The 20,659-nt window shown below is 62.3% G+C and overlaps 2 protein-coding genes across 4 annotated transcripts in view; one reads left to right on the top strand and one right to left on the bottom strand.

Annotated features, from left to right (window-relative positions):
- Positions 1-104: 104 nt before the first annotated feature.
- On the bottom strand, positions 105-1,777 carry LOC142081279 (uncharacterized). Its single transcript, XM_075147976.1, has 2 exons — positions 774-1,777; positions 105-509 (listed from the first exon to the last, which is right to left on the bottom strand). Exon 1 carries the CDS (start codon positions 1,699-1,701, stop codon positions 793-795), a length of 909 nt encoding a protein of 302 aa, XP_075004077.1. The 5' UTR covers positions 1,702-1,777; the 3' UTR covers positions 105-509; positions 774-792.
- A 10,989-nt stretch (positions 1,778-12,766) lies between these two features.
- PTK2B (protein tyrosine kinase 2 beta) overlaps positions 12,767-20,659 on the top strand; it is a 33,500-nt gene continuing 25,607 nt past the window's right edge. For all 3 annotated transcript variants that reach the window (XM_075144760.1, XM_075144759.1, XM_075144757.1), the window contains exon 1: positions 12,767-12,850. The gene's annotated coding sequence lies outside the window, so the exon portion shown is untranslated. The remainder of the gene's footprint in view (positions 12,851-20,659) is intronic.

Raw genomic sequence — 20,659 nt, 5'->3', positions numbered from 1 at the left:
CCAACGCCTGTCCCCCCTGCCAGCACTGTCCCTGATACCCTCGTAGCGCTGGAGGTCGCTGACCCCTGTTCATTCAACAAGTGAAGCACTCTCGGGGATGTTTTAAGGATTATAATGTTTTATTGCAATATAGGCTTAGTTTCACCGCTGCGCTCTCCGCCAAGGTCTCGCGTTCCTGGGGAGAGCGCTCACGGCTGCTCCTTGGGGTTCTCTGCTGCTGGAGGCCTCCAGAGATGACAGGCGGATCTTTGCTCCATCCCGGCAGAGCACGAGGCGTTCGAGGGCTCCTCTTGTCCTTGGTCCCATGGCTGCAGAGGGACCAAACCAGTCTGGGCTCTGCTTTCCCCTCTGGGCAGGACGGGGGCAGGCAGTCAGCAAGGTCCTGCAGCCGCTGGCGCCGATGGCACGTGAAGGATGGAGAGCTGTTGGTCGTGCCGCGGGCTGCCCTTGGCGGGGGTCTGACGTAGTCCAGCAGCTCATGAACTTCCTCGCTGAGGTCCACCGTCAGCCTGGCCCCAAAAGAGATGCGCAGGGAAGCCCCAGTCAACCATTTGGTGTCAGTCCCACTCCTGTTCAACAGCCCCATCCAAACCAAAAACCAACGAGAGGCCATCACACCTCCCACCGTCATCCCAACGCTCCCAGACCACGCCATTCCGTCCTCCAGAAACACCTCCTGGACAACACAGCTTCAGCAGCTGCACGAGACAGCCCGGTCCCGTCCCCGTCCTCCCATGCTGTGCTCACCCTGCCCACGCTCCTCCCAGTCCCACCTTTTCTCGCCGGTGCTCCTTACGCCTCCGTCCCCATGGCGTGGAAGAGCGCGTCGACCTTGAACCGGAGATCGAAGGGCAGCGTCTCGTCCTCTTCCTCATCGGAGCTCTCTACTCTCCGCAACCAGCGCTGCCCGGTCTCGACACTCTTCCGCACGCTGGCCTTCAGTTGGGTCCAGGACCGCCGGACGCGCTGCAGACTGAGCCCCCGCCCCAGGCCCTTGTACCCCACCCAGGGCAGGGGCTCCTCCCCAACTCCCTGCAGCCGGTCCGGGGCCCCGGGGGAGAGGGGCCACGTGGGGACCACGCTGGGCAGAGACTCCTCCTGCCCATCCTCCTCCAGCTGCAGCTCTGCGCTGCTGGTGTCGCTGCAGCTTGCGTCCTGCCCGTCCGGTCTCATCTGTCCCGCTGGTGTTCCCTGGGCCTCGGGGACAGCGAACCATGCCTGCAAGCTCTCGCTGTCCCCGGGGCCCCTGGGCAGAGGCGCCTTGCACTTCTCACAGAGTCTCTCAGGGGGTATTTCGGGGAGCCGCTGGGTTATCTCCCACACGTAGACCGGCTCCCCGCCGACGGCCAGCTCAAGGCCCAGCCCCATTTCCAGCTGCATGTCCTCCTCGTGCACCAGGATGTCTGCGGTGCGAAGGCAGGCAGCCAGCGTGTGCCCCTCCTCTTCTGCCGCGGGCTCGCTGCCCGTGAGGCACCGACGGCACTGCAGGCAGACGGGGTATTCTGTCCTTATGCCTTCGTGCGGGACTGGAGCGCCGCTATCCTGGGAGTCCTTCAGCTTTCCCAGCAGGTCGAGGCAGATTTGGGTTATGTCCAGGGACTCCATCAGGGATCCGGCGAGCTCCTCCATGTCGGTGGTGGAAGGCTGGTTCTCGAGGAGCTCTGAGCTGGTGTCAGCACTGAGACTTCCACCGTGACCCATGTCTCCTGTCTCCTGGGGGAGATTCCTTGCTTCCCCGCCGTAGTTGCTTTCCCACCATTCTCCTCCATGAGGCTTCTCCCACCTGTGGGGGGAAATACCAGCTGGGCTGCGGGGGCTGCTGTGGCCCTCCCCAAGCCATCCCCCCGCTTCCCTCCCCCCCCCAGCCCATCCCTTCCTCGGCTTCCTCAGGGGATCGGGGCTGACCCCGGGCCCTGGCTCGGTGCCGGACCCTGCTCTCGCCCACCCGCAGCCTCCCCAGGGCGACGGGGCAGCTGCAGGGGCAGAGGGACCCACGCGTGGGGCTCCCCAGCCAGGAGGGGGCTGCCTCCCTGCAGGGAAGGGCTCTCCTTACCCTGCCTTCAGGCTCTCCGTAGACCCCTCCGCGCCTTCCCAGGGGTCGGAGTCTCCTGGGGGAGGAGGCAGAGGGAGAGTGAGCACGGGCAGCCGTGGCGGGGGCTGCAGCCGCAACGGCGTCTCTCGGCCGGGCGCCGCTGCGCAGCCCGGCGCAGCTCTGGGAGGGGGCTGCTCACCTGTCGGCTCCTTCCTGCTGCTTCTCCCGCAGCTCTTCCACACAGAGATCCCCTGCCCCCAGAAAGCAAGCCCCGGGTTAGTGCGGGTGTCTCCCCTCAGCCGGGAGGGCCCCTGCCCAGGAAACAGGGACCCTGGGAGGGCAACTGCAGTTACAGGGACAGGAGCGTCCCTGGCCTGCTGCCCGAGCGGAGGTGGCCCGGTGGCCGCAGAGCAGGGGCTGGCTGGGTGGGCAGAGGCCCCTGTTCACTGCTCCCTCCCAAAACGGGGCCCCTCCCGAGCTCCCTGGGGATGGGCAGTGCCCCAGGCTAACCCCCGCCCAAGGAGTGTTTGGGGTGACACCGAGACGGACACCTACCTTGACCTCGATGTCGGGCCACCAGACCAGGAGGAAGCACAGACTCAGTATGGCCAACAAGCTGGGGGTGCAGGGCAACATGAGCGTGCAGAGGCCCCACAGGCTCAGGCTTGACATGAAGAGCAGCACCGTCAGCTGCCACTCCTCCGTCTTGCACACCAAGCTCTGGCATCTCCTCCAGAAGTTCTGCATGACAAGGGGATGGGCAAAGGGATCAGCTGGGGTGGCCGAGAAATCCGGCGAGATCCCCTGAGGGGAGGAGAGGTTGGGGTGACACCGAAGCACCCCGCTCCTACCTGCTTCTTTTCCTTTCCTTCCATCTCTGATGTGTTTTTCGCCCACTTGTCGAACTTCTCCCTGGCTCATGCGCAGGCGAAGTCAAAGTGACACCCGAGCCTCCTCGAAACCCACTAAAATAAGGTCCACGTTTGTGATGCCATTGTGACATCGTGTCAACACACAAAGGCTGAGCTGGCACAGGAGACTGTGCAGTCATCAGGGAGCAGCCGCCCCAGAGAGCCCCTGTGTCAGGGTTTGGGGGGACGTAGCCCAGGACCTGCGGGGGAGTGTCGCGAATGAGTGGTTTAGAGGCCGCTCAAAGAATCACTGTCGACGGTATTAGCAGAAAGTGATTTTAACAGAAATTTATAAAAGTGCGACTTAACAGAGTGCGATGGCAAGGTTCACTCTATCACTTACTACGTGGATTAAGTATACAAAGGAAAAGAGCACGGGAAGCTGAAAAGTCCTTGACCAGAGTAAACACTACTTAGCAACAACTCAAACATCAGTGTGTTGTCCATTAATCCCATACTAAATCCAAAACACAGCACTATACCAGCTATTGGCAAGAAAATGAACTCTGTCCCAGCCGAAACCAGGGTATCGTGTTAGAATTGAGCTGGGATGATTTATATTGAGGCCGAGGAAAAAAGGTTAAGGGAGACCCTCCCGTTGAGTCACGAGATTCGGAGTAGACCCAGCTAGATCTACCCCTAGTCCCAGACTGGGTCAACGGTGTATGTCTAAGGGACTATGTGTTTGGCAGCAGTCTAAGGTTCATTCACGATCTTAAGATAGATTATAAGATTTTAGCAGACTATATTTGCTAGCAGGTACTTCCATCAATTCACGCACACGCAGATGGAGGCAACGATGGATAAATACACAAAGATATACCTGTTAAAAATCCCCCTCGAATTCAGTGAAATACTCACGTAAAATGTCTTCGCATTTCTCAACGGGCAAAGGGTTGATCCTCGATGAGTGTTGCAGCCGGTGACAGTCCTCCGAATATCACAGACTCGAGAGTTTGCAAACTCTGATGAGCGTTCATCTCGGAGGGAGATGCTGGGCGCAGGAGAGCTCAAAGGGTCTTGCTTGGGACCGCTGTTTATAGGGTCACAAGATGGTTGACTTTAGTCATCCGTCAAAACTCTCAAGGTTTCAGTAATAGAATCATAGAATCATAGAATCATTAAGGTTGGAAAAGACCTCTAAGATCATCGTGTCCAACCGTCAACCCAACACACCATGCCCACTAAACCATGTCCTTAAGTGCCACATCTACACGTCTTTTAAATACCTCCAGAGATGGTGACTCCACCACTTCCCTGGGCAGCCTGTTCCAAGGCCTGACCGCTCTTTCAGTAAAGAAATTTCTCCTAATGTCCAATCTAAACCTCCCCTGGCGCAACTTGAGGCCATTTCCTCTCGTCCTATCGCTGTTACTTGGCAGAAGAGACCAACACCCACCTCGCTACAACCTCCTTTCAGGTAGCTGTAGAGCGCGATGAGGTCTCCCCTCAGCCTCCTCTTCTCCAGACCAAACACCCCCAGTTCCCTCAGCCGCTCCCCATCAGACTTGTGCTCCAGACCTTCACCAGCTTCGTTGCCCTCCTCTGGACACACTCCAGCACCTCAATGTCCTTCTTGTCGTGAGGGGCCCAAAACTGAACACAGTATTCGAGGTGCGGCCTCACCAGTGCCGAGTACAGGGGCACGATCACCTCCCTACTCCTGCTGGCCACACTAGTTCTGATACAGGCCAGGATGCCGTTGGCCTTCTTGGCCACCTGGGCACACTGCCGGCTCATGTTCAGCCGGCTGTCAACCAGCACCCCAGGTCCTTTTCCTCTGGGCAGCTTTCCAGCCACTCTTCCCCAAGCCTGTAGCGTTGCTGGGGTTGTTGTGGCCCAAGTGCAGGACCTGGCACTTGGCCTTGTTGAACCTCATACATTGGCCTCGGCCCATCGATCCAGCCTGTCCAGGTCCCGCTGCAGAGCCTTCCCACCCTCCAGCAGATCAACACTCCCGCCCAGCTTGGTGTCATCTGCAAACGGACTGAGGGAGCACTCGATCCCCTCGTCCAGATCGTTGATAGAGATATTGAACAGGACCGGCCCCAGTACTGAGCCCTGGGGAACACCGCTCGTGACCGGCCGCCAACTGGATTTAACTCCGTTGACCACAACTCTCTGGGCTCGGCCGCCCAGCCAGTTTTTTACCCAGCGAAGAGTGGACCTGTCTAGGCCGTGAGCCGCCAGCTTCTCTAGGAGAATGCTGTGGGAGACAGTGTCAAAGGCCTTACTGAAGTCCAGGTAGACCACATCCACTGCCTTTCCCTCATCCACTAGGCGGGTCACCTGGTCATAGAAGGAGATCAGGTTGGTCAAGCAGGACCTGCCTTCCATGAACCCGTGCTGGCTGGGCCTGATCCCCTGGTTGTCCCGGACATGGCTCGTGAGCACCCTCAAAACCAACCGCTCCATGATCTTCCCCGGCACTGAGGTCAGGCTGACCGGCCTGTAGTTCCCCGGATCCTCCTTCCGGCCCTTCTTGTAGACGGGAGTCACATTGGCGAGCCTCCAGTCGTCCAGGACCTCCCCAGTTAACCAGGACTGCTGGTAAATGATGGAGAGTGGCTTGGCAAGCTCTTCCGCCAGCTCCCTCAGTACCCTCGGGTGGATCCCATCCGGCCCCATAGACTTGTGAGCGTCCAGGTGGCGTAGCAGGTCATGAACTTCATCCTCTTGAATTATGGGGGGTTTATCCTGCTCGTCGTCCCTGTCTTCCAGCTCAGGGGGCTGAGTACCCTGAGGATAACTGCTCTGACTACTAAAGACTGAGGCAAAGAAGGCGTTGAGTACCTCAGCCTTATCCTCGTCCTTGGTGGCAACGTTCCCCCCCGCATCCAATAAAGGATGGAGATTCTCCTTGGCTCTCCTTTTGTCATTAATATACTTGTAAAAGAATTTTTTGTTGTGTCTCACGACAGTGGCCAGGTTGAGTTCTAGCTGGACTTTTGTCTTTCTAATTTCCTCTCTGCACGACCTAACGAGATCCCTGTACTCCTCTTGAGTTGCCTGCCCCTTCTTCCAAAGGTGATAAACTCTTCTTTTTTCCCTGAGTCCCAGCCAGAGCTCCCCGTTCAGCCAGGCCGGTCGCCTTCCCCGCCCGTTCTTCTTGCGGCACATGGGGACAGCCCGCTCCTGCGCCTTTAAGACTTCCTTCTTGAAGAACGTCCAGCCTTCCTGAACCCCTTTGCCCTTCAGGACTGCCTCCCAAGGGACCCTCTTGACCAGTGTCCTGAGCAGGCCAAAGTCCGCCCTCTGGAAGTCCATGGTAGCGGTTTTGCTGGCCCCCCTCCTTACTTCACCAAGTATTGAGAATTCTACCATTTCATGGTCGCTAAGCCCAAGCCGGCCTCCGACCACCACATCTCCCACCAGTCCTTCTCTGTTTGTGAACAGCAGGTCAAGCGAGGCACCTCCCCTGGTGGGCTCGCTTACCAGCTGCGTCAGGAAGTTATCCTCCACACACTCCAGGAACCTCCTCGACTGGTTCCTCTCTGCCGTGTGGTATTTCCAGCAGACGTCCGGAAAGTTGAAGTCCCCCACGAGAACAAGGGCTAGCGACTGTGAGACTTCTGCGACCTCTCGTAGAATATTTCATCTGCCTCCTCGTCCTGGCCAGGTGGTCTATAACAGACCCCCAGCAGGATATCTGCCTTGTTGGCCTTCCCCCTCATCCTTACCCACAAGCACTCGACCTCGTCATCACTACCATCGAGCTCTAGACAGTCAAAGCACTCCCTAACATACAGGGCTACCCCACCACTTCTCCTTCCCCGCCTGTCCCTTCTGAAGAGCTTATAGCCATCCATTGCAGCCTTCCAGTCGTGAGACTCATCCCACCACGTTTCCGTGATGGCGACTAAGTCATAGCTACCCCGCTGCACAATGGCTTCCAGCTCCTCCTGTTTGCCGCCCATGCTGCGTGCATTGGTATAGATGCACTTGAGCTGGGCTGCCGATTTCTCCCCCGACAATGGCGTGCGGTCCCTCGGCTCTTCTCTAGTGAGCCTGGTTCTATCCCCTTCCCCCTTCGAACCTAGTTTAAAGCCCTCTCGATGAGCCCCGCCAACTCATAGGTGAGAATCCTTTCCCCCTGTGAGACAGCTGAACTCCGTCCGTCGCCAGCAGGCCCGGTGCCGTGTAAACCTCCCCGTGGTCAAAGAAGCCAAAATTTCGCTGATGGCACCAGCCCCTGAGCCACGTGTTGATCCGATGAGTTTTCCTGTTCCCTTCAGTATTCCTCCCTGCCACTGAAGGGATCGAGGAAAACACTACCTGTGCTCCCGATCCTCCCACCAGTTGCCCCAGCGCCCTGAAGTCCCTTTTGATCCCTTCGGGACTTCTCTCTGCACCCTCCTCGCTGCCAGCCTGTATAACCAGTAGCGGGTAGTGATCGGAGGCCTGGACCAGACCAGGGAGCTTCCTAGCAATGTCCTTCACCCGGGCCCCAGGGAGGCAGCAGACTTCCCTGTGGGATGGGTCTGGCCAGCAAATTGGGCCCTCCGTCCCCCTCAGAAGGGAATCACCTGTGACAATTACCCTCCTTTTTTTCTTAGCGGAGGCAGTCGTAATGCGTGGGGCTGGCTGCCTCGCCTCAGGCAACCCGAGGGCCTTCATCTGCATCCTCATTTGCCTGCCCCTCAAGTTCCAGAGCCCCATATCTTTTGTGTAAGGGCAACTGGGAAGGCTGGGGTGAGGGAGGCCGGGCGGGGGTTCGCCTGGCGCCCCGAGCAGGGACCTGTGTCCATTCCCCCCCGTCTCCTGGGCCCCCTCCTTCTGCCTGGTGGCAAGAGGGCAGGGGATCCTCCGCTTCTTGCGGAGCCTCCATGTGCTGCCCCTGCCTCAGGGACGGCAGGGTGCGGCTCCGCCGATCCATCTCCCTCTCGCACTCCCTGACACTCCTGAACCTCCCCACCTCCTCCTTCAGCTCTGCCACAGGCTGAGCAGATCATCCGCCTGGTCACCGCGCACACAGGCGGCGTCTCTGCTGCCCGCCGGTACCAGGGACAGGCTCGGGCACTCCCTGCAGCCGGAGGCCTGGACAGATGTGTGTTTGCGTGGGGGCTCCGTCTGGGTCGCCACGTTTCCCCTGGCGATGGCTTTCGGCCGAGCGGATACCATGGCCAGGTCCTCTTCTGGGAGGGCGACGACCACGAGCTGAGCCTCTGGAGCCCGGAGGGGGGCTGCACCCTGCCCGCTCCCCTTCCCCGCAGGCCCTGCCGGCGCGAACCGCCGCGCCACGCCCTGTTTGCCCGCCCTGTTCGCCGCGCTCCCTGGGGCTGCCCTTGTAGCTGAGGGGGTTCGGCCGCCGTCCCGCCTGTCCCCGCCCGCGCTGAGTCAGAGCTGCCGCCCGTCAGGAGCTCGCTCCCCGGCTCGGGGGAGGGGGGCAGGGCTGGGGCACCCTCTCGCTCCCGCGCTTTTGCCTTCGCGGGTTTTGCCGCGGTTTTGCCGTTTGAGGAAGGGTGCCCCGGTGCGATCCTCCGCTCCGGAGCCCTTCGCCTCGGTATCACTCCACTTGGGCTACGGCTCAGATAAGGGTATCGGGGGATGACAAGTATCCCTGCTCTCGTCCTCCGCCTGGGCCAGGTGAGACCCCCCTGCAGGGCTGCGTCCAGCTCGGGGGTCCTCAGCACAGGACAGACAGGGACCTGTGGGAGCGGGTCCAGAGGAGGCTACCAAAACGATCAGGGGGTGGAACAGCTCTGCCGTGAGGACAGGCTGAGAGAGTGGGGGTTGTTCAGCCTGGGGAAGAGAAGGCTCCGGGGAGACCTTATTGCGGCCTTTATATATTTCAATATATAAAGGGGGCTTGTGAGACAGATGGAGAAAGACTTTTTACCAGGGCCTGTAGTGACAGGAAAAGGGGCGATGGTTTTAAACTGAAAGAGGGTAGGATTAGATTGGTGATAATGAAGAAGTTCTTTACGGGGATGGTGAGCCATGGGAACAGGTTGCCCAGCGAAGCTGTGGATGCCCAGGAAGTCCCTTGCCCAGCCCAGCCCAGCCCCCCCCCCTGGTGCCTTGGTCCAGCCACGATGGGTTCACTCAGCCCAGCAGAGCCGAGATCCTGCCAGGGGCTTGGAGCAACCCCTTCCCAACACCCCCCTTTGGAGGATGCCTTTCGGTTCTGCGTGGCTCCTGTCCCACCCAGCCAGGCAGGAGAGAGGACACGTGGCCAGCAGAGCCGCTTGTAGCAGGCTCCAGCAGGGAGGTTCAGTCCCCTGGGAAGGGAATGTCACCCTTATCTTCAGGAAGGGCAAGAAGGAGGACCTGGGGAACCACAGGTCGGTCAGGCCTGCAACTCCTCCATGTGGGGTCTGGGGGACATCCTGGCAGCCCTGGCAGCAGCCCCCCCACTCCCAGTCTCCTCCTGTCTCCATGGCAACCGCAGATACAAATACCATGGCAACCCCATGGCAACAGCACAGGCAATGCCACCAGTTCCCACAGCCCGGAGGCGGGCGGATGCCTGGGCGTGCTGAAGCCAGAGATCTCTTCCTCTGCGCTTCATGGCCACCACCCTTCCAACCCGGCAATGGTGACCACCGGTAGATCTGGATGGAGGAGGAGGGGATGTCCTGCTGCCCCAAGGTCAGACATGGTCATCCCAGACTCATCCATCCCTGTCATCCCAGGGCTGGGGCAGCAGGTCCCCCATCCCAGCACAAGTCCTGCCTCTCCAGGTCTGCATCAGCTGCTTCATGTCCAACCTGGACCCAGGGAGCCCCTTTCAGAAGGCACTGGTTTTCCGTGGGACAGGAGCAGGGCTATGTCAGTAGATAGTTTGTGGAGGACCCTATTGGCTTCTAGGGTAGCCCAGCCAGCCCTCCCCACTGCCTGCTTTGCCCCTTTGGAGGTGTCATGGGTGGAAGACCTCCAGGACCCAGCGAGCCGAGCAGTCTCCTCACCAGGCACCATCAGATGGCAAAAGAAGAGCAAATCCAGTCCCATATTGGGTGCTTTCCTGCTAATCCTCAGGGCCTGACCCCCCATCCCCTTCCAACCCTGAGGGCCAGACCCTGCTGCTCCCCAAGGGCTGAGGAGAGATGGGGTGCTGGTGGGGAGCACCCCCACTGGGGACCCCCCGGTGCTCACACGGGTGATGATCCTATCGGGGTGCACTGCATTGCGGGCACTTGTCCTGGCTCCTACTGACAGCTCCCGAAAAGCACCCGAGCATCACAAATCTTGCTCCAGCATCTCGCCGGTGGCTTGGCACCCTTGTCTGCCATCGCTGCCCGTGGCAGACACCCGCCCGCCCTTTCTCCTCCTGTTTTCAGGGGTTTGGGGCCTGAGCCACTTGGAAAAAGGATTTTTCATCCCCTAAAAGTGAAAACAAGATTGGTTATCAAAGTAAATAATAACATAACTGTTTTCCTGGAACTTGCTATAGGTTGTGGGAGCCGGGGGGAGCCCCACACTCCTTAGGGTGCTGTGGGGGACCAGAGGGTATTTCTGCAGCTCAGGTTGGCCGGCCTCAAGATGGCAGCAATAACATGCAGCATCCTTCTCCCCGCTTCGAGTGAGTGGGGACCGCTCCATCCAACCCTCCTGGCTCGAAGGACACCCCCAGCCGCCTTTCCTGGCATCGTCTCCCCGCTTCTTCTACGTGACTCCGGCATGACGCAACTTCTGCTGTTCCTTCTTGGTGCCCTCAAACATCTGCTGGTGGCTCTGGAGCTGCAGCCGGTGTCCTCCTCCATCACCCGCGACCCTCCGGCCCCGGCCCCGCTCCCTGGCAAAAGTAAGTTGGTGCCTTTCTCCATCGAGCAGCCCCGCGCTGGGATGCTCGAAGCCGTTTCCGAAGCACCGCTCCCTAGTGATGGGAGAGGTGCTATTAATAAATCCCGTCAGATTTTATCGCTTCTCTCTGTGCCAATGAAGAGGGTGGTTTGGGGAAGGGGGGAGGCGGGGGGAAACCTGTTTCTCTTGAGCGTTTCGTAGCTACGAGCTCACCCTCGGTGCAGGAGCATGGGATGGCTCAGCAGGCTGTTCAATCAGCTTTCCTGTAAGTCACGGGGCTGAATCCGCCGGGGGCTCGGGGGGGGCTTCTTGGGTTAATTTTTGGCAGGGATTAGCAGGGGGAAAGGGTTGCCCTGCTCCCTGGGGGCTGTGCTGGCCAGGGCACAGGAGCAGCATGCCATGGTCTCTCCCAAACTTGTGTGGAGCCCAGGCACCTTCTTGGGAGTGCGTGGGCGAGATGGGACCGGGGCGAGGGGATGGAGAGGGAAAGGGATGCGGAGGAAAGGGGTACGCAGCGCTGATGCACCTCCCCGGCTCCGTGGAGCCGCGACAGCGAGCAGAGGGGTCCCCAGAGCCGGTGGTCTCTCTCACTCCACCGGCTGCCCCCACTGCCCACCGTGCTTCCCCCTGCCCCTTGCCGGGAGGTGCCAGCCCACCCGAGGCATGCGGAGGTAGCTCCATCCCTTTGACGGTATTTAGGCATTTAAATAGCTTGGCTGGCTTCGGGCAGGAGAGTGGGCGCAGGCTGTCAGCGCTGCTCTCCGTGCGTGGGAGAGCTGCCGCGGGAGCTCCGGGCACCGCTGGCGGCTGGGATGGGCTGGGAAGAGGGTGACAGTAGTTGACCTGTGTCCATCTGAAGCTCTTCTGGCCCCTGAGAGGGTCTTCCTCATGCCCAGAAGCTTTTTGGTCTTTGTGCCTCTTCCCCTGCATCTCTTGGGGTACAAGGAGGTCCTGCTGCCCCTCCGTGCCCGGCTGCCGGAGCAGGGATGCTCCCACTATCTTCCAGCGGCTGTAGCGGGAAGGAACTGTGTCCAGGTTGTGCCTGGTGTAGCACCAGTTGCTCCCAGGCACCACAGCTCGAAGCGGGGGGTTAATTTGGGGGCAGCAGGGGAGGAGAGGGAGGTGAGCGGAGGAGGAAGGGATGGGAAGGAGACAGGGTGAGACCTGTCTCTGAACGCCTCTCCAAGGCAGGGGATGCCCACGCAGGGAGGGATCCTGCTGTGCCGGTGATGGGGCTGCATGATGGGGTGACCCGGCAGGGACCTGCTGAGCAACGGGTGGGGGGATTCCCGGGGGGCTACAGCTCCCCGGGACCCTGCAAGCTCCTGTCTGGGGTTTGGGGAACTGCCCGACCAGCTTTGCCCCACCGCTTCCCCATTCCAGCTTGGCACAGGGGTGCCCCCCACCACCTTCACCATCTCCCAGGATCGCAGCTGCCCCGCTGCAAGCTGTGGGGCGGGGGGCACGGGGTGCACCCCATTTCTCCCTCCTCCTCCAGCTTTTCCTTGGCCCCTCGGCATCCCCAGCAGAGCCCCGGGGTTGGGGTCAGGTCTTCTGGGGGCCATGGAGGGGGTCCTCAGAGGAGCATTAAAGCAAGCGTTAAAGGGGGGCCTGGTGCACCCCAGAAGTAGGGAGGTGTTGCTGTGGCCGGGGGTGTGGCGGTGCCGGTCAGCCGCCCCGTGACCGCGAACGTCGGCCCTGGCAGCTCTTGCACCATCCTCCTTCCTGCCTCGGGTTCTTCCGCGGTGCTGGGGCCCACAGTTTTGGGGGGGCCCCTGTGGCGGGGGCTCGCCGTGGGCAGCCTACCAGCTCCTCCCAGGTACGAGCGGGACCAGCCTGAACACCGGCTGCCTCGGGCTCCCTGCCCAAATTCCCGGCTGATCCCAAGACCTGCCCCAACCTGCCTGCAGGACCGAGGTGGGGAAGGCTGGGTGGGCAGGTGAGGGGTCCCGGGGCCTTCCTCGCCTCCTGCCTCCTCTTCCTCCTCGGCGTCGGCTGGCACCCGCCAGTCCCGGTGAGCCCTTTCCGGAAGCGGGCGGCGGGGAGGAGTGGTTTCACCACCCGGTACCAATCCACGGGACACGCACCCACCCGGCCAACCCTCCCCGCCGGCGACGCCGGGGCGAGGAGCGGGGCCGGCTGGGGGGCAGCGAAGGCAGCGAAGGTGAGAATCTCTGCCCGCTTTTGGGGAGACGCTTGGGTGCCAGGGGGGACGGGGAAGAGCCGAGGGAGGCCAGGCAGCGGAAGCCCGGGTGGGTGCAGGAGAGGGGCACCCCTGCCCGTGGTGGGGGTCCCCTCCCCAACGCCCCCATCCAGCTGCCTGCTGCAGGTGGGTGAACAGGCAGGGCTTCCCGAGCCCTTCCTGGCAGCGGTGCCGGGGTGCTCGGGAGCTTGGGGGCACGAGGGCAGGGTGCAACGCTCCCCCGGCGCTCCCCGCCCTGCAGCCGGCGATCGGGAGGTGCCCGGGCTCTGCTATCTCCCGCCGGCGTCAATGTTTGCCCAACGGCGGGGCGGTTCCCGCCGGCGAACATGCCTGCCTGCGCTCACCGGCCCGGCACGGGGGAGGAAGGCCGGAGACGGGAGCGTTGCAGTCCAGGGGGGGCTGATGCAACAGCCCCGTGCGCTTTCTGCTGGGGTTCGATGCAGCCGGGGATGCGGAGGATTCCCCCGGGACACGCTGCTCCTCCTAACCCGGGGTACATCTGCCCCCCATCCCCCGGCTGGGAAGGGCGGCCTCGCCGCTGGATCCCCCGGGACAGGGACATCCAGGGGATGTCCGACCGCTTGGCCAGGGATGGGAAAGGACTTGGGGGTCTCGGAGGTGCTGCATGGGGCTGGGACAGTCCCGAGGAGGTGGAAGGGAGCCGGTGACACGCAGCGGCCAGGGAAGGCTGGGTGTGTGCCCCGTGCTGGCAGCGGGACCATGCTGGATGAGGCACCGGCGTAAGGGCAGGGAGGTGGGGAGGGGTCAGCGCTGGTGGCTGGGCCTGAGCGTGGTGTCTCCCGGGGGCTTCGTGGGGAGGGAGCTGCTGCCCTGTCTTGGCCCAAAACCATGCCCAGCGCAGGGGTATATCCAAGACAAGGCGACCATCAGGGCCCTGCGGTCTGTCGGGGAGGGGACAGCCAGCTGCAGTGTCCCATTGCATCCATCACGTACCCCTCCTTGCTGTCTTGGTGCTGGAGGAAGCCCTGGGGAAGGGGTGACATCAGGGCTTGCAGGAACACCCCAGGAACAGCCCCGTCGCACCCGTCGGGAATCGCCTCCGAGTGCTCTGCTGGCATCAGCCGCGCGGCAAAGGCAGGGGGGATGCTGCGAGTTCACCTCTGCGTGGCTGTGGGTGACAGATCCCCGCAGCAGGAGCCGAAACCGGGCGTCCGTGAGCTTCCCAGTGCCGGGCAGCACTGGGATGCGAATCATCCTTTGGTTTCGGGTCCGCAGCCCTGATTTACAGCTCCCAGCCGAGCCTGCAAGGGCATAGGTGAGAGTCAGAGCGAGAAGAGCGGGCTGCATGGGTCTGGAGAGCCGCGGGCGTTAGAGAGCAGGAGGGAGCGGAGGGCGGTGCGGGGCAGCGGTGCTGCTGCGGGCAGTAGCCGCAGGGGACACGGGCTGCACGCTCCAGGGTGTCTGCAAAGGACGGGCAGGGATGCACACACAGCACATGGTGGTGTGGGTGCATGGGAAACACACCCTCACCTTTGCCAGCGATGCTTTGCACATGCTAGTGAGATACACAGACGCGCGTGCAAGGGCATGCATGGGTCCGGCGTGCAGGGGCACAAGTGCCACTGTCCCCAGGCTCTGCATTTCTATGCCTTCGCACTCAGCTGTTATTAACATTCAGCATAAAGGCTCTTCCAGGCGCTGGGGGCTGGGCAAGCAGCGTCTGAATCATTTTGCTTTTTCCCTGGCAGAGTTATTACTCACGAGGGGTAGACGGAGCTGGGAACCTTTCATGCAAAGCCTTGCTCGTGTTTCAAATTGCAACGGTGGCAGACCCTGTGCAATACCCACGTCTCCTCTGCTGAGGCATCCTGGCATGCAGGAGGGGTAAAACCCGGAATGCCCGGCACAAAAATCCCCGGGAGACCTTTCCCTGGGAAACCACGGGGGTACAATTAGATTTTTCCCTCGGAAAATCCTCCCGAGGAGTGGCAATCCCTCTGGCTTGGCTGTGTTTTCCCCTGGGATGGGGCTGGCCAGCCAGACCGCAGCTCCCGTGGGGAAGGAGGGACAGCGGCGGTGGCTGCGGTGGCATTGCAGCGAGGCCACCAGGCTCTGTTTGGGGAAGTGGCTTCAAAGAGGGAACAGGAACACGACGTGTTGGAGATGCAGCTCCCGTCAGCCCCTGGGGAAACCTCGCAGGACGCAGTTGGGCTTTTCGTTTTGGGGTGGTTTGCTATGTTTCGTGTTAAAAAATGGCTAAAAAAATAGTTTCAGCAGAACTCCGGTTCCCGCAAGGAAAAACCCAGCAGCCGGGGGAGGCTTCTCCCTGGCTGTAACCACCAGTAAGGCAGGTTAGCTGGTGCACTGGGCTGAACTGGGATGGCCCCGCTGTGCAGAAAGGCGCTGCGGAGGGAAGGAAGTGCTGCAGATTCGGGGACAGGCTGCTCCGAGCGCCCCGGAGGCCACGGCTTGTCTGAGCAGAGAGCCACGTGAAGGCACAAGCAGGGCTCCCCTCGGGAAAAAAACCCGGACATTTTTAGGGTATGAGTTATTTCATCCCTGGGGAGAACTTGAAAACAGTGGCCTAAAAGCGTCCGCTTCGCTCCGTAGGCTGAAATGCTGGACGGTGATGCCCTGCCCCGGGGAGGTGATCTCCACGGAGGTTTGTTAATTGGGGCAGGAGGGCTCTGCCTGCCCCCCGCCCTCGCCCCTGCCTGGCAGGGTGCCCCGTCCCTGCCCCGCTTGGCTCCCATCCCGATGCAATTACTGGTGCAGGTTCGATAGACTTCCACCTCAGCAGGAGTGCTGCCGCGGGCAAGAGCTTGCCACGGGCAACCTGACCTCGGTCGTGTGTCCTAAGCTGGCTCCAGCAGGTATCGCCTGGGGCGCTCTGCCTGTGAGCCTTGTGCAAGCTGCTGCGCGCCGGCCACGCTGCGCAGCCGGCCACGCTGGGCACCCGGCCACGCTGCGCAGCCGGCCACGCTGGGCACCCTGCCACGCTGCGCACTGGCCACACTGCGCAGCCAGCCACGCTGGGCACCCGGCCACGCTGCACAGCCGGCCACGCTGGGCACCCGGCCACGCTGCGCACCCGGCCACACTGCGCACCCGGCCACGCTGGGCACCCGGCCACGCTGTGCAGCCAGCCACGCTGGGCACCCTGCCACGCTGCGCACTGGCCACACTGCGCAGCCAGCCACGCTGGGCACCCGGCCACGCTGCGCACCCGGCCACGCCGTGCACCCTGCCACACCACGCACCCGGCCACGCTGCGCACCCGACCACACTGCGCACCCTGCTACACTGCGCACCGGCCACGCTGCGCACCCGACCACACTGCGCACCCTGCCACGCTGCGCACCCGGCCACGCTGCGCACCCTGCTACACTGCGCACCCTGCCACGCTGCGCACCCGGCCACGCTGCACACCCGGCCACACTCCGCACCCGGCCACGCTGCGCACCCGGCCACGCTGCGCACCCGGCCACGCTGCACACCCTGCCACGCTGCGCACCCGGCCACGCTCCGCACCCGGCCACGCTCCGCACCCGGCCACGCTGCGCACCCGGCCACGCTGCACACCCTGCCACGCTGCGCACCCGGCCACACTGCGCACCCTGCCACGCTCCGCACCCGGCCACGCTGCGCACCCGGCCACGCTGCACACCCTGCCACGCTGCGCACCCGGCCACACTGAGCACCCTGCGACGCTCCGCACCCGGCCACGCTGCGCACCCTGCCACGCTCCGCACCCGGCCACACTGAGCACCCTGCGACGCTCCGCACCCGGCCACACTGCGCACCCTGCCACGCTCCGCACCCGGCCACGCTGCGCACCCGGCCACGCTGCACACCCTGCCACGCTGCGCACCCGGCCACACTGAGCACCCTGCCACGCTCCGCACCCGGCCACGCTGCGCACCCGGCCACGCTGCACACCCTGCCACGCTCCGCACCCGGCCACGCTGCGCACCCTGCCACGCTGCGCACCCGGCCACACTGAGCACCCTGCGACGCTCCGCACCCGGCCACACTGCGCACCCTGCCACGCTCCGCACCCGGCCACGCTGCGCACCCGGCCACGCTGCACACCCTGCCACGCTGCGCACCCGGCCACACTGAGCACCCTGCGACGCTCCGCACCCGGCCACGCCACGCACCCGGCCACGCTGCACACCCTGCCACACCGCGCACCCGGCCACGCTGCGCACCCTGCCACGCTGCACACCCTGCCACGCTGCACACCCTGCCATGCTGCGCACCCTGCCATGCTGCATACCCATCTATGCTGCACACCCAGCTATGCTGCATACCGTGCTACGCTGCACACCGGCCACATTGCACACCCTGCCACACTGCGCGACCAGCCACGCTGCACACCGTGCCATGTTGCACACCCTGGCACGCTGCACACCCTACCATGCTGCGCGCCTGGCTACGCTGCACTCCTGGCCATGCTGCACGCCATGCCATGCTGCACACTGTGCCGTGCTGCACATCTTGCCAGTGCTGCACACTGTGCTACATTGCACGCCCGGCCACACTGTGCACTGTGCCACGCTGCATGCAGTGTCACACTGCGCACCCTGCCACACTGCATGACCAGCCATGCTGCACACCCAGCCATGCTGCACGCTGTGCCATGTTGCACGCCCTGCCACGCTGCACACACAGCTATGCTGCACACCGTGCCATGCTGCACACTGTGCCATGCTGCACAACCTGTCACGCTGCACACCCTGCCATGCTGAACGCCCACCCACACTGCACAACCAGCCATGCTGCACACTGTGCCACACTGCACACCCGGCCATGCTGCACGCCGTGCCATGCTGCACACCCTGCCACGCTGCACACACAGCTATGCTGCACACTGTGCCATGCTGCGCACCCACCCACGCTGCACGCCCTGCCGTGCTGCACACTGTGCCATGCTGCACACCTTGCCATGCTGCACACCCAGCCACACTGCACGCCTGGCTACGCTGCACACATAGCCATGCTGCGCACTGTGCCATGCTGCATGCCCAGTCATGCTGCACACCCATCCACGCTGCACGCTGCCATGCCACACACCCTGCCACGATGCACACTGCGTCATGTTGCGCACTGTGCCACTCTGCACACCCGCCCACGCTGCGCACCTGGCTACGCTCGCTGCACTCCTGGCCATGCTGCACGCCGTGCCATGCTGCACAACCTGTCACGCTGCACACCCTGCCACGCTGAACACCCAGCTACGCTGCATACCCTGCTATGCTGCACAACCAGCCACGCTGCACACCTTGCCACACTGCACACCCACCCACACTGCACAACCAGCCTCGCTGCACACCCACCCACGCTGCACACCCTTCCACGCTGCACACCCGGCTATGCTGCACACCCTGCCATGCAGCACACTGTGCCGCGCTGCACACCCGGCTACGCTGCCCACCCTGCCACGCTGCACACCCGGCTATGCTGCACACCCACCCACGCTGCACACCCTTCCACGCTGCACACCCGGCTACGCTGCACACCCTGCCATGCAGCACACTGTGCCGCGCTGCACCCCCCGCCACGCTGCGCACCCCGCTCCCCCTGCCCGCCTAAGCCCCACGCGGGCCTGCGTGAAGGAAATGACCCCTTCCCTTCCCAGGCTCTGCCTCCCGCAGCTGCAGGCTCTTCCTTCCCCCTGCCAGCTCCAGGCGGGCGCTGGTGTTGCTGGGTGCCAGGCGGGGGGAGCCAGGCTGCAGGGCTGGGGGGGGCTGCTGGGGCCCCCTCCCTGCTCTGACCCACCCCAGGGCAGGCGGCAGAGGAGGAGGAGGAGGAGGAAGGGGGATTGCCTTCACCTCCCTACAGCCAGAGGCAAAATACCTGCCTGTGTTGCCATGTCCCCGCGGGGCCCTGCCGGGGCCGCTTCCAGCAAACGGGGAATTTCCACCTGGCAGAAACCGGGGCGTTTTGCTGCCTGGTTTTATCTCCAAAGGCTGAAGCACCGAGAGATTTCAGCTGGGAAATCCCCCGCCGTCCCCAAACCCGTCCCCTTGCAGAGACGGCACGGGATGCTCAGCCGGCTACGCTCCATCGCGAGAGCATCGCTGCCCTGGCCCTGCGCAGAGGTGGGGTGATGTGCAACCGCGCTGCCTTTCACCCTGCTGGCACCTGCACCCCTGGCCCCAAGTCAAAAGAAAACCTCGAGGTTAAAAACTAGGGACCTCACACTGAAAAAAACTGAAAAATCACCCGGTTTGGGGGAGTCCAAGGGGAATAAACGTCATGTTTTGGCCTGAGCTGGTGCGTCTGCAGCTCAGGCCAGGCGGACGGAGAGCTGAAGGCACCTCGGGGGGTCATTTCACTTATTTTGTTCTTTAAAATGATGTTTGAAATGTTTATCTTTCCGAGAAAAAGCCTGAAATCTTTGCAGAGGGTAAAAAACTTCCAGTTTGGTGGCGAGCCGATCCTGCGTAAGCCTGTGCAGCGGCGTGGTAGCGCGCGCTGGAAATGATTGACGAGCAAGAAAATAAAATGCCTAATTAAATGACAGCGATTAATTTCCCCCAAACCCAGCTGAATTCCCCTGGGAAGTGCAAACTTCCCACATTTTGCAAACCCAGCCGAGTGTGCTGGGACTGCGCAGCTCTAATGCAACCCGACCGGAGAGGCGGCTGTAAAGCCACGCTGCAGCCATCGAGGACAGTATAGATAACATAATGGGTGGCGTGGGACCTGCTAACGAACCTACCAAGCATATTGAGAGGGCTCGGTGGTGGAGCCTGGCAGTTTGGAAAAGGAAATGAGTTTTGAAGCAGGGCTCGGGGGGGACTTCCAAGCTGGTGCTTGGCATTTTTTGCCCGGGGAGGTCGTCACCACGCGGTGTGACCACGGCCGAGGGCTTTTCCAGGCTGCGGAGAAGCGGCTGGAGCTTGAAATTCCCGGTTGGTGCAGGGGAAGGCCAGTAAGTGGAATTAGTGTAAGCACCCCGGGTGCTGGGGGCTGGTTTTGGTAGCGGTGGGAGAGGAGGGACCAGCACAGGTCTGTGCCTGCGGGCATCTCAGTGCGGTGATGCCAGCCGCATCCCGCGGCCGATGCCCTCCCAGCCTCGCACATAGCGGGGGTGTCTATCCCAGACCCTCTATTTTCCTTTCCCTCCCCATTCCCGAAAGGAAGCAGGAGCAGCATCTCCCGTGATTCCCGTGGGTTGCCTGGCGACCGGGATGCTTAGCGACCAGGACCCGCCGCCACGCTTCCCGCCGTGCCAAAAATGATGCTGCAAGCCCTCGCCCGCTCCGCTTCCTTCTCCCGCAGAAAGGTTACCGGGAAATACGCCCACCCTGTCCCTGGGAAGCTGTTTTCCCTCCCCGAGGGGAGGCTTTGAGTGCTGCTCAGGGGTTATTTTTAGCCTGACTTGTGTGCGTTTGGTTTGGTTGAGCCCTGGCAGCCCCCTCCAGCCCCTTGCCCTGGGGGTGCTGTCTCAGCCCTGTCCTCCTGCATCATCCCAGAGCGAGAAGCACCTCCCGCATCCCCCCCACAACTGCCCTCGAGGGCTTTCGGAGCCCCCCACGTCTGATTTGGGGAGCTCTTCCAGGCTATTGGCACGTTTGACCCTTTTCCTTACACTCATCGTTCTTGGCTGGAGCAGTGTTGGACCCGTTTTCGGTTGTGAAGGTACAAGAAAAAACACAGACCAAGCGATAATTCCGTTATTAATTGTAAGAATGAGCGGGAGCCCCAGGACAACCCCGGTGATACAGGATCGTAGCAGGACTGCGGGGCTCTGGGACCTCAGTCCCATGGTAGGACGGGCTGGAAATGGGATTTCAGAGC

This window comes from Calonectris borealis, chromosome 3 (assembly GCF_964195595.1).
Source record: "Calonectris borealis chromosome 3, bCalBor7.hap1.2, whole genome shotgun sequence".
Classification (NCBI taxonomy): Eukaryota; Metazoa; Chordata; class Aves; order Procellariiformes; family Procellariidae; genus Calonectris; species Calonectris borealis.
The sequence above is the reverse complement of the archived record's forward strand: the minus strand, read 5'-3'. Positions and strand labels throughout refer to the sequence as shown.

Coding starts and splice junctions, on each gene's coding strand:
- LOC142081279 (XM_075147976.1), bottom strand. CDS start 1,701: ATGGGTCACGGTGGAAGTCTCAGTGCTGACACCAGCTCAGAGCTCCTC.